At 41.4% G+C, this 14775-nt stretch overlaps 1 protein-coding gene across 9 annotated transcripts in view; it reads right to left on the minus strand.

Moving 5' to 3' along the window:
- Positions 1-772: 772 nt before the first annotated feature.
- Positions 773-14775, minus strand: part of LRRC8D (leucine rich repeat containing 8 family member D) — a 49036-nt gene continuing 35033 nt past the window's right edge. For all 9 annotated transcript variants that reach the window (XM_015290659.4, XM_040704819.2, XM_046944618.1 and 6 more), the window contains one exon: positions 773-5982. In XM_015290659.4, the coding sequence (XP_015146145.1) occupies positions 3410-5980 (2571 nt within the window). In that variant the 5' untranslated portion in view covers positions 5981-5982 and the 3' untranslated portion in view covers positions 773-3409. The remainder of the gene's footprint in view (positions 5983-14775) is intronic.

Here is a 14775-nt window from a genome sequence, read left to right on the forward strand (position 1 = left end):
GAGGTTTGAAATCTAAAATTGTTCCTGCAAGGGGTCAGGATGACAGTCAACATCACCACTGTAGCAGGACCTAATTTAATAACAACAGTTCAACCATTGCCTTCACATAACTATGACACCTTTACATTCAGTGCACGTGGAATGATGTTAGAGGGAATAGCTATTTCCCCAAGATTTGTATTAAAACACAGTCCACTAACTGACACTGGAGAGGGAAGAATGGATCCCCCATGACCAGACATGAACAACAGTGTAGCAAAGGGGAAGCCCAAATGAGAGGGAGCAGCTCAGGACTGCAAAGCCATCTATTTAGCAACAGAGAGCCTTTGCTTAGCGCAACATCTTCCAGCAATAGCTCAGTTTGTGCCACAGGACACACGTGTTCCAAAAGGACAACTTACTGGAAAACTGAAGGATCTTCTCAGAATTGTGTTGCAGTGGTAGAAGCAAACAGAACAAGCATCTCCTATTTCCTCTTATCTAAAGGAACACAAACATTTTTCTTCCAGAGCCACAGGTATACCATGCAAAAATCTGCTAGTCAAGTAAAAATGGCGGTACCCCATTTAAGTTATGTATAGAAGAAACAATCCCACCCATATTGACATAACGTGTTCTAGTTAGAAATGATACCAGAATTTACTAGGAACTCCTTACATCTTCTCCTTTAATTTACAGGCACCAGAGAGCTAGTTCAACATAAGACACTTGAAATCGGAGACTTCACTATGCAAACATGTTTTTCCCCCATAAAGAATAGATTAGAAGGAGATATGAACATCTTATTTATTAAATCAAATAGAAATGCAAAATATGTTTCACATGCCTTACATGGAAAAGAGATGAACTTCCAAGACCTTAAAGCAAGAGTGTGTCAGTTGACAGGCAGGAAACGGGAACATTATAAACAGTCACAGAGAGGAGGAAGGACTGGGGAAGGAGGCGACCTGGGGAGGATGGGCAATTCCTCCCCACGCTGAGAAAGTTCTACTAAAAACAGGAGTGGAGGTTATGCTAAGTAAGCATCACAAGCCTGAAGTTATAACACACTTATTTGGAGGAAGTTGCCTAAAAGAGTACAATTGGCTAATAACTAGTCATACAGGGATCTAATTTATTCATACCGTACTCATATTAAGTGAACATGGGCTTATTTTTGAACAACGGCAGGGACGCTAGGAGCATCAGAAACATCCAAAAAAGCTTTTTAGAAAAGCAGGATCAGCCCGTGGCTGCATTCTGTGTGACACTGCTATTAAATTAAGGGAAAAAAAATATGAAAAATATAAAAATAGTTCTAAATGTTTTAATTACTTTGCCATCTTCCAACTCTTCCTCCCTCCTACACACAATTTCTTGGAAACTGAAATGACAGTCAACAGCAAATACAATGCATACACCAATATTATATTCCACAGTTTTTCTAAGAGTTATTAGTCCAGCAATTTTAAAGTGATCTATGTGCAAAAAATTAACATGAGAAAGAGTTTCTTAAAAGCACAACAAAAAATCCACTGCAGCCTTAACAACTCCTAGTTGGAAAAAAAAAAAATAATCTGAGAATTAGCACAAACATTTCCCAGTGGAGAAGAGATCAGTAACTGCAAGTGTTGTGCCAAACCTGTGCCTTGGTGCTGCAGAACTGTCAACATCCCAAGTTTAACAGCAGCCGGCAAGGAGAAAACAGACCGTATCCCAAAAGAAGTGGGAAAACCAGCGTTCATTACCCAGTCTTCTGTTACACATAAACATATAGCGTAGGTATGTACTCGGAGACTGCTACCTACAGCTGAGAACAGTCATCCCGGCATGACTAATAGTAAATGATTAACAATAAAATGTGCAAGAATCATAAGAGCAGTATTTAAATTATTTCTGACTGCTCAGTGCCCCCAGGCCTAAACTATCCCCTCGTTAACAGTGGTGTAAGTCAGGGCAGCTCTGGCGAAGCCGCAGTAGAAATTGCTGTGCATGAGGATTTGTGTGTGAGAAGAACGATCCCTTGAACGTCAGACTAGTTCAGTCCTGACCGCACTACAATAGGGAATTGTGTTTAAACCATGAGTAATCATGTAATCATCTCCCAGCATAGTACTTCTTTTCTGCACACATGGAATGTAAATGGCCAGGATTTACAACTGATGATTTTGCAGATTTAATGGATTGTGTTTCTTTAATGGTTCTGGCAATGTAAGCTCAGTTAAAAAAAAAAAAAAAAAGAGAGAGAGAGAAAAAAACCAAAAACCAACAAAAAACAACATCACCAAAATCAACCAAACAAAAAATCCCACGCTCACCGCTGTCTGCTTTTTTTCTTTATTTGATGACTTATCTGGCACACATGTAGGGTTTTCTAACAGTGCATAAATGTTTAAAAATATCAAATTACTGGGGCTGGGGTAAGGGTATCCTACAGTTAAAGTCTACGTGTGGAAAATACACTACAATAGGTGATAAAGCTAAATCATGTTTGGGTAATTCTAAGTCTCTTGTCATTAGTCTGGAAAATAGAGCAGACAACCCTGTTCCTAGGCAAGGGCTGTGAAACAAAACAATCACTGACTCTTGTAAAACGTCTCGAGTTTCCCAGATGGAAACTCTGAAGAGAAGCAAAACACCAGCAATTAAAGTCACCTGCTGTTTAATGACTCTCAAAAGTTACCGTGCAGAACAGTTCCAACGTCAAAACTATCCCCAACTTGGAAGGCCAGTGGCACTACTCTCCCTTCTACCACCCCCTGCTACTCGGGACAAAGAAGCCTTACGGAAGCCGGGGTAGAGGAGCTGTGGAACAGGGCAGGTCCTCGCAGCTCTGAAGGAGTCACGCTAGGTCATAGACAAATCTCATCCAAAACCATGAGGCCTTGAGAATGAAGAATGAGGGCAAACACATTCGGCCCCATGCAAATCACATACCTTAGTGCAGGAAAATGGTGGCTTCATTTGCTGAGAATGGCTAAACACTGACAACACACCAATATGTGTTTCAAGTGCTGTTAGAACCATCCCATATACAACACTTATCTTTGTTTTTCCTCCCACAATGCACTAAAGTAAATCCAGACCTTAAAGAATAACTTGCATAGTAAGAAAAGGTCATCAATTTAATCATTTACTTTAAGCAGGCAAGCAAATTTGTAAACATTCAAAAGCGGCAGCATCCAAGTTACAAACAATTTAAGGAAAAAAGAATTGAGATTATTAAGGTTCTTTTTATCCTCTCAAAAATTTTGGAAATAATCTTTTTAAAACACTGCAAACATTGAACACTCAGTTACATCTCTTATAATCCCACTAGTAGTCTTGCCTTCCAAGGAATTCTGCTTTCTAAAAACGCATGGTCTCACAATAGCCACACTTTTTAGCATTTACTGTTTGGAAGTTAGCTACTCGAGCATTTCACCTCAGCTTAAATCCCATTAGCAAAGGGAATGCTTGTGTCTTGGTTCAATACCTCTTTAACTTCCAAGGGCAAAGTGTCAAAGAGGTGATCTTCCACGACAAGCCCACTTTTCCTGAGAAGCTGACACTGCCCCAGCGTGGCTGGCAGACGGTCTAAGCAGTTTCCCTTCAGTTCCAGATGAGTCAGCTGCAACAGTTGACCAACTTTATCTGGGATTGAGGTAATACAGTTTTGTCCCAGACTCAAAGTCCTCAATTTAACACATTTAAACAACTGTTTTGGCAAAACGTCGACCTTGTTTCCTGTGATGTGAAAATGCTGCAGATTTTGAAGCAAACTTATTTCCACTGGAATCATTGCAATTGAGTTGTAGCTTACATCTAAACATCTAAGTTTCTGTAAACTGAACACTGCGGCTGGTAAGGATTCGAGTTTGTTATTGGAGAGGTAAAGAGACTCTAAGTTCTTTACGTGGGTAATGGAGGAAGGAATGTTGACTATTTTATTGTGCCACAGCTTTAAACAAGTCAATCTTTTTAAGTGCTGGAAACTGATGATTTCTTCAATTGTGCGTATGCTATTTGATTTTAAATCCAGTTCCTGTAAGTTAGAGAGGCTGAAGATGGCATGGGGAATTCTCTCCAGTTCACAGTTCTGCAGTTCCAGCTCCGCAACATTCATCATCTTCTTAAGGCTATTCAGTACCACAAGCTTAGTGCCGTCATTATGAATGACCAGTTTTGTCAGATGCGGTGCCACATCTGTGATATTGGGGGGGATTTTGGTCAAATTGCTCTTCACATGGAGAATTTTAAGGTGTCTCAACTCTCTGAGAGACTCAAGCCCTATCATTTTATTGTTTTCAGAATTCAAGTTGCCTATTAAGTACAATTCACGGAGGTTTTTGAGCAAATACACCCACGCAGGAATTTCTGCGACATCTGTGAATTTTACATAAAGGCATCTCAAGTGGTCCCGGAGGAAGCTGAAGGCAGTCTGCTCGACCTTTGCAGGGCAGTGGCACAGATGAAGCTCCTGAAGATTTGTCATCTGTGAGATCTTTGCTGGGATTTTCGCTTCAGGAATCAGCTCCAGTTTTAACACATCCAGATCCGTCAGATCAAAGACTGCATCAGGGACCCCCGACAGCATAAAAAGGTGCAACTCTTGTTTATCCTGGGCATTGCGGGAAACGTGTTGCCGCAGCTTTTCAAAAGTCCACTCGTGGTTTAAACTAATTTCACGTAGTTTGTTCTCACTTACCTCTGACAAGAAGACACCAAACCTTTTAGAATAAAGCTGGTCGTACTGATCCACCATATGCAAAAGAAACGCAAAGTCATTTTTGACATCGGGAATATCACTGAAACTACTCTCTTCTCTGACCTTTTCAAAGGAATATTCTTTTAAGGGTATTCGGAACAGCCAGAAGAGCGTGTAGAGACAGATAAAACCATAGACACAGATGAGAGAAATATAGCTGATAAGCAGCTTCTTCAACATGTAAGCCATGTTGTGCGTACATTCAAACTGCGTGTAGCCAATCAGGTGTTCCACTTTTGGGTTGCAGATGTGTTCAAAACTAATGGTGTTGACAAAGTTTGCAGTATAGCACAGAATAAATATGAACTTGAAAGTCTTGATAATAGTCTGGCCAACGTAGAGTTTGTAAATCAGATCACTGTCCTCCACGTGAGCCCGGAACTTACGGACTTTCTCAAACAGCGCTTTGGCTTGTTCTCCATCTTTTTTATCTAAAATAGTGACACTGGGAACTTCAATCATTGGCTTGTCAGCTGAAAATTTGAAGCCAGACTTTGTTATCATGGGGGTGCTGGCACTTGGGCTTCCTTCATCACTGCTAGTGGAAACGTACTTGGGCAGGGACTGGGCACCAGTTAACCTCTGTTTGTTCTCCTCAGAGTCCTCACATGCTGTTTCAGACAGTGCTTTTGTAGTCCAGGGGGACTCAAAGCACTTCCCTAATATGGACACAAAGTGCTCAATTTTTGAGCAGGTTTTGGGATACTTGAACCAAAAATTGCTACTGACTATTAAAATAATGGTATGGATGAGAACAAGATAGGGAAAATATTTTGAATACCAAGGAAGAGCCAAATGATAGCACATCTGGTTAATAAATACATATTGCTGAAAATCCAAATTTGTTTTACGGCCTGAAGAATCCTTCTGCTCCTTCTTCAGCTCTTGACTTGATTCAGTGGGTTGATACTGAGGAGAGGTAGCTCTGCTCAGAGGTACATCAGGTGTTACAGTAGGGGCACTTCCAAAAGTAACCGTTCTCATTGATGCTTCTTCTCCTTGACCAGTGGTTGTTTCAACAGTGGTAAAGTCAGCCTTCCCTGATGTGCTGGGTTGTGCTTTTGAGTTTATAGTAGACTGCAAAACTGGCAAGCAGACCACCTGGTCTTTGGTCAGTTGCATGGTTCCAGCAAAAATGGCAACCATTAACATCACGACCGCTAGATAATCCATAAATACATCCCACCATGGTTTCAAGATACGATAGGTTGGCTGGATGTCATTGAGCGATGCAACTTCTGCAAGGGTAAACATTCCTACAAGAAAAGAAAAATGAAACCAGTGAGCAGGTTATTTTACCATTTGAAAAACAATCACACCATGGGCATACAAGTCTTCAAAAAAAATGTAAGTTTTCATTATATTTTGTTGGATGTCACACATTGTCTATCGTTTCACTCAGTAGGGTTATCTCAAGAGATATGTACGGAAATTACTCATTATTTTAGCATCAAAACAGAAAGATTCTCACTTCAGGCCACATGACATTTATGTAGCTTTCCCTCTTCACAGTACAAGCACGAAGGCCTGGTCTGTACAACTGAAATATCTAAAAGATCTGTAGCTGATATGTATTAGCAACAAAAGGAAAAAACTGACTACATTGCATAAAACCTGATTCTGTAAAAGTGACTGCTTGAGTCTTTGAAGATGTAAAATTCACCATTAACTGTTTTTGTAGTACCTTGTATTTAAACAAAGTAGACAGCACTTGCTAGATGCTTTGCACATTGCTCACGACTTGCACAGCACATTTTAGCACACATTATGAGCAAGGCCTCTCATTTCTTTCTGTCTAACATAGTAACAGTCTATCTCCCACTTCTTACTATTCAGCATCCACACTGACTACCAGATGGATTAGTCCCTCACCTTAAGTATCACCCCACAAGAGAATGTCTTGCCATTACTATGTGAAAACCTTGTACAATTTTTTTTAGCATGTTTCTCATGATGCTTTATACTGAGAAAGCTATGACATATTTACTGGATCAAATGGTAATATATAGAAATATTTTTTCCCCAGTTAATGAATCATAGAATGGCTTGGATTGGAAGGAAACTTAAAGATCATCTAATTCCAACCCCCGCCATAAGCAGGGCTGCCACCCACCAGCTCAGGCTGCCCAGAGCTTCAACCAGCCGGGTCTTAAGCACCTCCAGGGATGGGGCACCCACAGCTGCTCTGGGCAGCCGTTCCAGTGCCTCACTATCCTCTGAGTAAAAAAAATTTCCTCTTAATGTCTAATGTAAATCTCCTCTCTTCTACTTTGGGGAAAAACAATGTCCTTAACTTTATGGGGAAAATATATTTTTTATATCATTATCACAGTGTGGTGATGATGAGCTCGTTAGCTTTGGAAGCACAGGCTGTAGGTTTCCCCTTCAATGTGAATGTTAGTACTGTGAGGTAGAAGTGGCAAACCAGTTGGGGGAGAATCCAAATCAGTTTGCAGCTTGAAATAGCTTGCTTTGTTTTTCGTTTTGATGAAGTCTAGGGGATTCAACTTATCAGCTTTAAAAGAAAAGAAAAAAAAAAGGCATCCTGTGCAAGCAGGATGTGGTAAAATCATCATTTTAACTGCTGAACTCATAATCCAAATTTGCCACTTCTGAAGTAAAATAGGCAGCTTGTACGCAACACATGGAGTGAGGAAGGAGACAGGATGTACGTTATCACCCTGAGCCTGTGTCCCTTTGGTTGAGAGAACAACTGAAGAACACGAGATTACAGCAGACTGCATAAAGATGCATCAGATTCATTACTTATAACTTGCAGCACATCAGTTTGTACAGACCTGCACAACACAAACCCTAAACAACAGCATCACTGGCCACAGATATGCAGGACAATGGTTTTATTACTTCTAGCACACATTTCTCATTGTTATAGATCCCAGCAAGGAGCTCACAATGCAGGCATCACCTCAACCATAGGGTAGGACCCACCCCCCTGCTCTCCTCCTGCAAACTTTTACCAGTTCTGCACCTGCACGATGTGGGGCTTGGTGAAGGCAGCCAGAGAAGGGAGGGCTACACCTCGCCGCAGTACGCACTCACTGCATGGTTGCAAGTCATGTCCCAATTGCTTAGAAATTGGGCAGAAGGAACTTCCAGATCTCTCTGCTTGTTTTTCACTGGAAAAATAAATATCCAACACCCCTCCCTCACCAACATAAGTTGATGGGGTCTTGTAATGCTCCCTGCAGCACAGCTTTCCTCACTCCCTTTTTTGCAGGGCCTGCAGCTGCTGTAGGAAGTGCTGAGGACACAGAGCAGCGACAGCCTGCAGCTATCAGAGCCTCACCCTCTGCATAACATTAGCTACAAACTCCAGTTTGCCTTCACATCTCCCCACGCTTACCTAGATGGAGTCACAGCAGCACTGATTGGCCCAGAGCTGCTACCCAGAATGTTCAGTGTTCAGGTAACAACAGCGTGTGGAAGAACAGCATGAGCCACTTGTGCTAATGTGAACAGACATTCTGAAGGGCCCTCCTTGCTCTGAAGGCACCACGGCTGCCTCCCCAGGACAGGTGAACACAAACAGGCACTTCTTTTTGCATGGATGCTTTTATCATGCAAGCCGTTCAGAAGAGATGCTCTGAGATCTCATGCTGCTTTCCCTGTGGGCTCATCCACCTCGCCATCCACACAAAATTCCCCTCCACTCAGCTGTTAATGCATCAACACGAGAATGCAGTGCCAACACAGAGAGGACCAGTCATGCTTGCTGACTACAGGAATTCCTCTCACCAAATGGAAGTGACTTTTTTTCCCTTATGCCATGAGAACATCTGGCTTAAAGCACTACAACCCAACCACTGCACCTTTGTGTGCTCCAAGCAGCCAAAGCAATGAAGAGGAAACAAGAAAGTACAAAGTGGTTTCATCTAGAATTAGGAAGAACTGGAAGAGTAATTTAAAAAAGCTAAAGCTAAAAGTCACCTCTGTCAGACCTCTGTTGTACACAAAACTATTTCAAAAAAAGGTTAGAGCTTTTGCCATCCTCTTTGTGGGGCTGTAGTCAGCGTGATGTAATAGGAGCTTTACACTCAGAAGCACCATATCCATTGCTCTGAGCATATATTCTCTTTCAAGTTACTGACGTCAAAATAGTTCTGTGGGTAGAGATTTTCAGTTACAAAAGACATTAGAAATATCCTATGTGGTATTACTGCCTAAAACTGTGTGCATCGCAGAAAAGACAGAGTATTCTGTAGTTAGCAAAATCAACTCCGGGAACTGAGAACTGGTTTCCCTCCACACATCTAAAATAGTCACGTGCTCTGAGCCTTTAAAAACAGAATGCAAACTGTAAGCCTACACACAGGCCAAAGGCACGTTCTGACTGACAAGGTGTAAACAACTTCATTATTTTCTCCCTTGAATCCATCATTATATTTATTTCTCTTTTAATTTTACTGCAATACTAACCACAAAAGTTAATTTTTGTTTTACACTTGCAGATGCCCAGGAAAAGTCAAAATATTAAGAGGTACTCAGAACAACGGATCCAATACAGTTCCATTTTTTGGGGCTTTCCTTATGCCAACACTGAATTCAGACTATTCTAAGTTTTTATTACCTGTTCTTCAAGCTTGCTGACTGGAGTATTCCTTGGATTTGATATGAAGTATTTTCATTGTTAAGTTTTACCTCCTTTCATGGGTGTTACACTGGGGCTGGGGTTTCATGACCAGCCGTAGGGATGGCATAGCTTAGTAAGAGGAAAACTGTTGGAAATCTGAGCCTGCGGTTGACTGCATGAGCTGTGACTCACTGTCCTGTGTCTTCTCCCCTCAAGGCCACTGTGGGCTCCATTCACAACATCAGTGCAAAAACTGTAAGCAGGCAACTCAGTAAGTACTATGCAGATGAAATGTCTGATTTTTTTCACAGTAAAAAAATATCTTCGTGACTCACAAGGCACCGAACTGACCTTGAGCATCAGCAGAAGACAGAGATCTAGACCCAAACTGTGGTTCCTGGAGAGAGGAAGCTTTCAATTTCCAATATGGAATGTGGGGACACAGTCTCCTCTTAAAATAGCACATTAGCTCAGTATTGGAACAAATTTTAACTCAAGCCTGTTACAGTACAATACGCAGGGCTGCACAGCTACACAAAATAAAGACGACTTCTAATTTAAGCAGAATAATCTTTTCTCCAAAACCCTTTGTCTCCAGTTCTGTAACCTGGATGACTCTCTAGGATAACATTAGCCTCCTCTAGCTCCTGATCCAATACCTCCAGCCAGCCACTGGGGCGTTCCTCTCTAGAAAATATTTCTTTGATACATGCTAATATAACTGCTCTAAGTGCAACTTCTTCTTCCTACCTCCTAAGGAGGAAAAACGTAAATTCTCAAAGCAGAGAAATGCTATCTCCCTTTCCACTGCTAAAACAATATTGAGCTCTAAAACTAAAACCACCTTGTTTAGTTTGGAACTCTATAAATGTATTACAGAAAGAAGCAACTGCAATGAGAACTGACAATCACAATACAATTGTTCTATCTTACATGCTAAGTTAAATCAGCAAGGGTGACAATGAAGTTCGTAAGTTAGACTTTCATTAACCATAAGCAAAAGCTATAATAGAGCTCAGAATGTGATTAACCTGTTGCATTTTTCTAACTTAATTCAGACTATAAAATCTGAAATACAAAGTGAATGTATTGGGGTTATTTCCTAAGAAATATTTTAGCTTAAATACAGAAATTAGAGGAAAAGGAAGCAGCAGATTGGTATGTCACTCTAATGTTTATTTACATCCTACTTCTTCCTGTACTTACTGATAAAACTTCATCTGTCTGACCCTGTAATTCACTGGCCCTCCTGTTTTAAGAGCATATTTAAAGTTTTCAAAGTTAAAACAAACAAATAAAAACAGAATCACAACACATAAACCTCCTGTTTCACTCTCAGGTTCCCAAGACTCTGAACAAGAGCACTTTGTCTCAAGAAACAAGAAGATTCTTGAATGAGCTTTGTCACCACAACTGGTCAAGAATTCCTTAAGAATAATAATAATAATAAAAATAACAAAACAAAACCAACACACTTAAAGTTGTAAAGAAAAAATAGTGCCCTGTCCAAAATCATTTGCTTCCTTCCCACAGGAAATTTTGGAGAGGAAAAGTTTTCCCATAACTGAAAGGCTTTGCTTTCTTGCTTTTGATCAAGTCACCATAGAGCTCCACTTATTTCCTCTGTATATTTTACTCTCTTCCTACCAACCATTCCTTCTTCCTTTGCCTTTCTACTTCTGCAGTATCCTACGAAGACAGCCAGTTGGGCCTGGATGTGCTATGAACACAGTATGAACTGCCTCCAGCCAGGGGCAGCGAGCACCAGCCAACCCACAGCAAGCTGCAACCACCACCATCATGGCACCATCCCGTCTTTTCATCTCACAGAGGCAAGTGGAAGGAGCCTCAGAGTCTTCATAAAGTAATGCCTCACACAAGGAACTAAACAAATGTATCCTGCACATACAGACATATATAGCATCCACTCTGGTTATCCATTCTACACTTTAGGCTAAGCAAATTGTTATGGGAAGAGTACTGTGACTTAAAACTAACAGTACTTCAACCCAAAGATATAACTTCAGAGATGGTGTACCACATGATGCTCTGCATGCACCATTAGTGATAACTGAATAAGGAGAATGCAAAGGCAAAGGAGATTTCCAACAACATAACAAGAGTTTCACAATGCCTTTTAGATGTATAAGATATATACACTCACACGTATGGAAAAATACATTGCTGTTATTTGATAGTTGCATGATTAAGAAGGAGGAGGATGGATTAGCACCATTCAAACACATCGAGAAATAAAAGAACAAGAAAACCCTCCGCTCCTTCATCCCACAGTTATAATTTTGGACTTTGACTGAAACAGAATATATCACCTCTCTGTAAATACTGTAAAACACTGTAAATAAATTCCCCAAGTGGAAATCATCATTTTTATATAAAACATTGACCAGATTAACAGTAATTCAGTAAATGAACAAGTAACAAAACACAACTCCTCTTAGGCTGCACATACATGTGTTAGGCTTCAGTATGCTGGAGACAGAAATAAGATCCTCACATTACAGAACTAGTTTCAAATTAGTACCCATTTACAAAAATATGTTTTTGGGGGGGATTTTTTTAATTTTCAAAAAATCTGCCTTTCAAAGCTGGTTGTATAACACTCTAACCTACTTTTGGATGCTGCTATTTAAGTGTTTACACTCGATCTTCCTTGTTTATCAGCTCTTTGGAAGTCTAGTGCTATACATCACTCCTACACAGATGGTTTTGTAATCAACGTGGTATTTAAAAAGCAGTATTAGCAGCCATAATTTCCCTAACAATAAACTCGCAATTCATACCTCAGTCTTTCCTTGCCATAAATCACCAGGTCTGTTTAAGGATGACTTTCAAGACGGAAGTCCAACACTGCACTGCTGAGTAGTTCCTAAAAGCACTCAAAGGCCATTAACACAATTAAATTCGCAATTGCCACATGTGAGTTCCGTTCCTTTTCTGTGCTCTGTGGAAACCACTTCCCACTCAGCCTGCTGTGCTATTCCTGAACAAGTCTTCTATGAGAGGGGCTGTTCTGACCAAAAGTGCAAGCTTAAGTTTTTAGTCACATTTATCCCAAGGCTTCAGGATGCAGGTGAGGGGCTTAGCCTCTTCCAGAATATGACTAGTCAGTTTCTGACCTTGAAAAGCTCAGAGAGATCCCAAGGTGAACGTCCAGCAACATTGAGCTCCTTGCTCACACGTTAGTAGCATCAGAAACCACAACGGGTCTGAGAGAGGAGCCAGGAAAAGGAAACAAGCAGACAATGAGTGGTCCTCGAGCATCCCTGTGCATAGCCAGTGAAGAGCTTGCCACAAGTTGTGATACAGTTCAGGTCTGACAATCACATGCACTCCACCATTCTACAACAAGCAACCTAGCAGGGCTACAGGCAGGAATCCAGGAGAACTGATCAGTGGAGGCTGGACCCAGCAGGAACTTATGCTTTTCATGACTGCAAGCAACAGCCCATGAGCACACAGAACTTTGATAGGCAATTTCTTCTCTAATGGAGAACATGAATCATCTGCAGTATACAATTGTCTATAGAACCCTTAGAGCAGAGTAACAAATGGACCTTGAAGATGAACGCAAAACCATGCCTTAGCATAGCTGTACACACCTGCACCAAACCTAGCTTGCTGCTAGAAGCACCACTACTCACATGACATCAGGAACTCAGCAAGATGCAAAAGAAAAAAGGACATCTGGTAATTCCACCCTCCTTTTACCCAAGGCACATACATCACTAGTGATGGTGACAGTGACAGATAAGCAGGGTTTCAATAGGGCCAAGTGTCGGGTCCTGCATTTTAGTCACAACAACCCCAGGCAACCCTACAGGCTTGAGGAGGTGTGGCTGGAAAGCTGCCTGATGGAAAGGGACCTTGGTGTACTGATGGACAGTCGGCTAAATATGAGCCAGCAATGTGCCCAGGTGGCCAAGAAGGCCAATGGCATTCTGGCTTGTATCAGGAATGGTGTGGTGAGCAGGACTAGGGAAGTCATCCTGCTCCTCTACTCGGCACTGGTGAGGCCTCACCTCGAGTACTGTGTTCAGTTTTGGGCACCTCAGCACAAGAAGGACATGGAGGTACTGGAGCAGGTCCAGAGAAGGGCAACGAGGCTAGTGAAGGGCTTGGAAAATCAGCCCTATGAGGAGAGGCTGAGGGAGCTGGGGCTGTTTAGTCTGGGGAAGAGGAGGCTGAGGGGAGACCTTATTACTCTCTTCCAGTACCTGAAAGGTGCTTACAGTGAGAGCGGGGTAGGTCTCTTCTCACTGGTGACAGGTGGCGAGGGGAAATGACCTCAAGTTGCACCAAGGTAAGTTTAGGTTGGACGTTAGGAAACACTTCTTTACAGAAAGGGTGGTTAAACACTGGAATAGGCTCCCCAGGGAGGTGGTTGAGTCACCATCCCTGGACGTGTTTAAGAGCCATTTGAATGTGGTGCTCAGAGATATGATTTAGCAGAGGGCTGTTAGAGTTAGGGTACCACAGTTAGGCTGCGGTTGGACTTGATGATCTTTGAGGTCCTTTCCAACCTGAGTGATTCTATGATTTTCTCTTTTACCTAAGAACAAGAACAGTGAGGAGACACTTCCTATCTCAGTTCACAGAATTTCTAACACATAGCCAAGCCAGTAATCCCAACAAGACAGCTTAACTTGTGTTAAACTGTGAGTTTTGTGCGCACAAAGCACTTCTACTCGAATGCAATTGAAAGTTTTGATTTAACCCATGCGGAATGGACATAAAACATAACAGTTACACAACACAGACCGTAACGGCTGCTTGCACTTCAGTGTTAAATGTTTAATTCCTTTGTCCTTTCAAAATTGACTGTCCTTGTATTTTGTCAGTGATGTTTCTGCAGTGTTTTCCTGATCACCAACAGAAGCACAGGAACACAGCAAACATCTGGTGCTTCTACTGGCCAGAGCATTTTGGGAATTTATCAAGATGCGGAAGCAAACTACACCAAAATAAAAGCACATCTGGTGATTTCAGTCCCTACAGACTGCTTTTAGTCACAAAAAAAAAGTCACTAAAAGAATGGGGAGAGAAAAAGACAAAAAATTATAATGAAATCTTATTTTTAGCTTGGAAATCTGAAAGACAAAACAAATCAATACGTTAAGTTTGCTTTTACATATGTATGTCCTTGTGGGTACAAAGACTGTTATATAAAATTGCTTGATGTCAGGTAGAAACAGCACTCCGTGACTCATCCAATTCCTCTGAAAAATACTCTTTTCTGGTTTACAGCCACACACACACTGCCAGTCTGTCTCATCTTGTTCTGGATTTCACTAGGAAGTGGGGCAACTTCAAAAGCTGTAAGAAATTAAACTTGGCATTGAGTTGCTCCTTTGGTGATTTTAAGCCACAGTCTGTGAAGATACAAATCTTACTACAGAAGATATTAGTACCTTTAACTACACACCCAAAACATACAGAA

The sequence above is a fragment of the Gallus gallus genome, chromosome 8, assembly GCF_016699485.2.
Source record: "Gallus gallus isolate bGalGal1 chromosome 8, bGalGal1.mat.broiler.GRCg7b, whole genome shotgun sequence".
Taxonomy (NCBI): domain Eukaryota; kingdom Metazoa; phylum Chordata; class Aves; order Galliformes; family Phasianidae; genus Gallus; species Gallus gallus.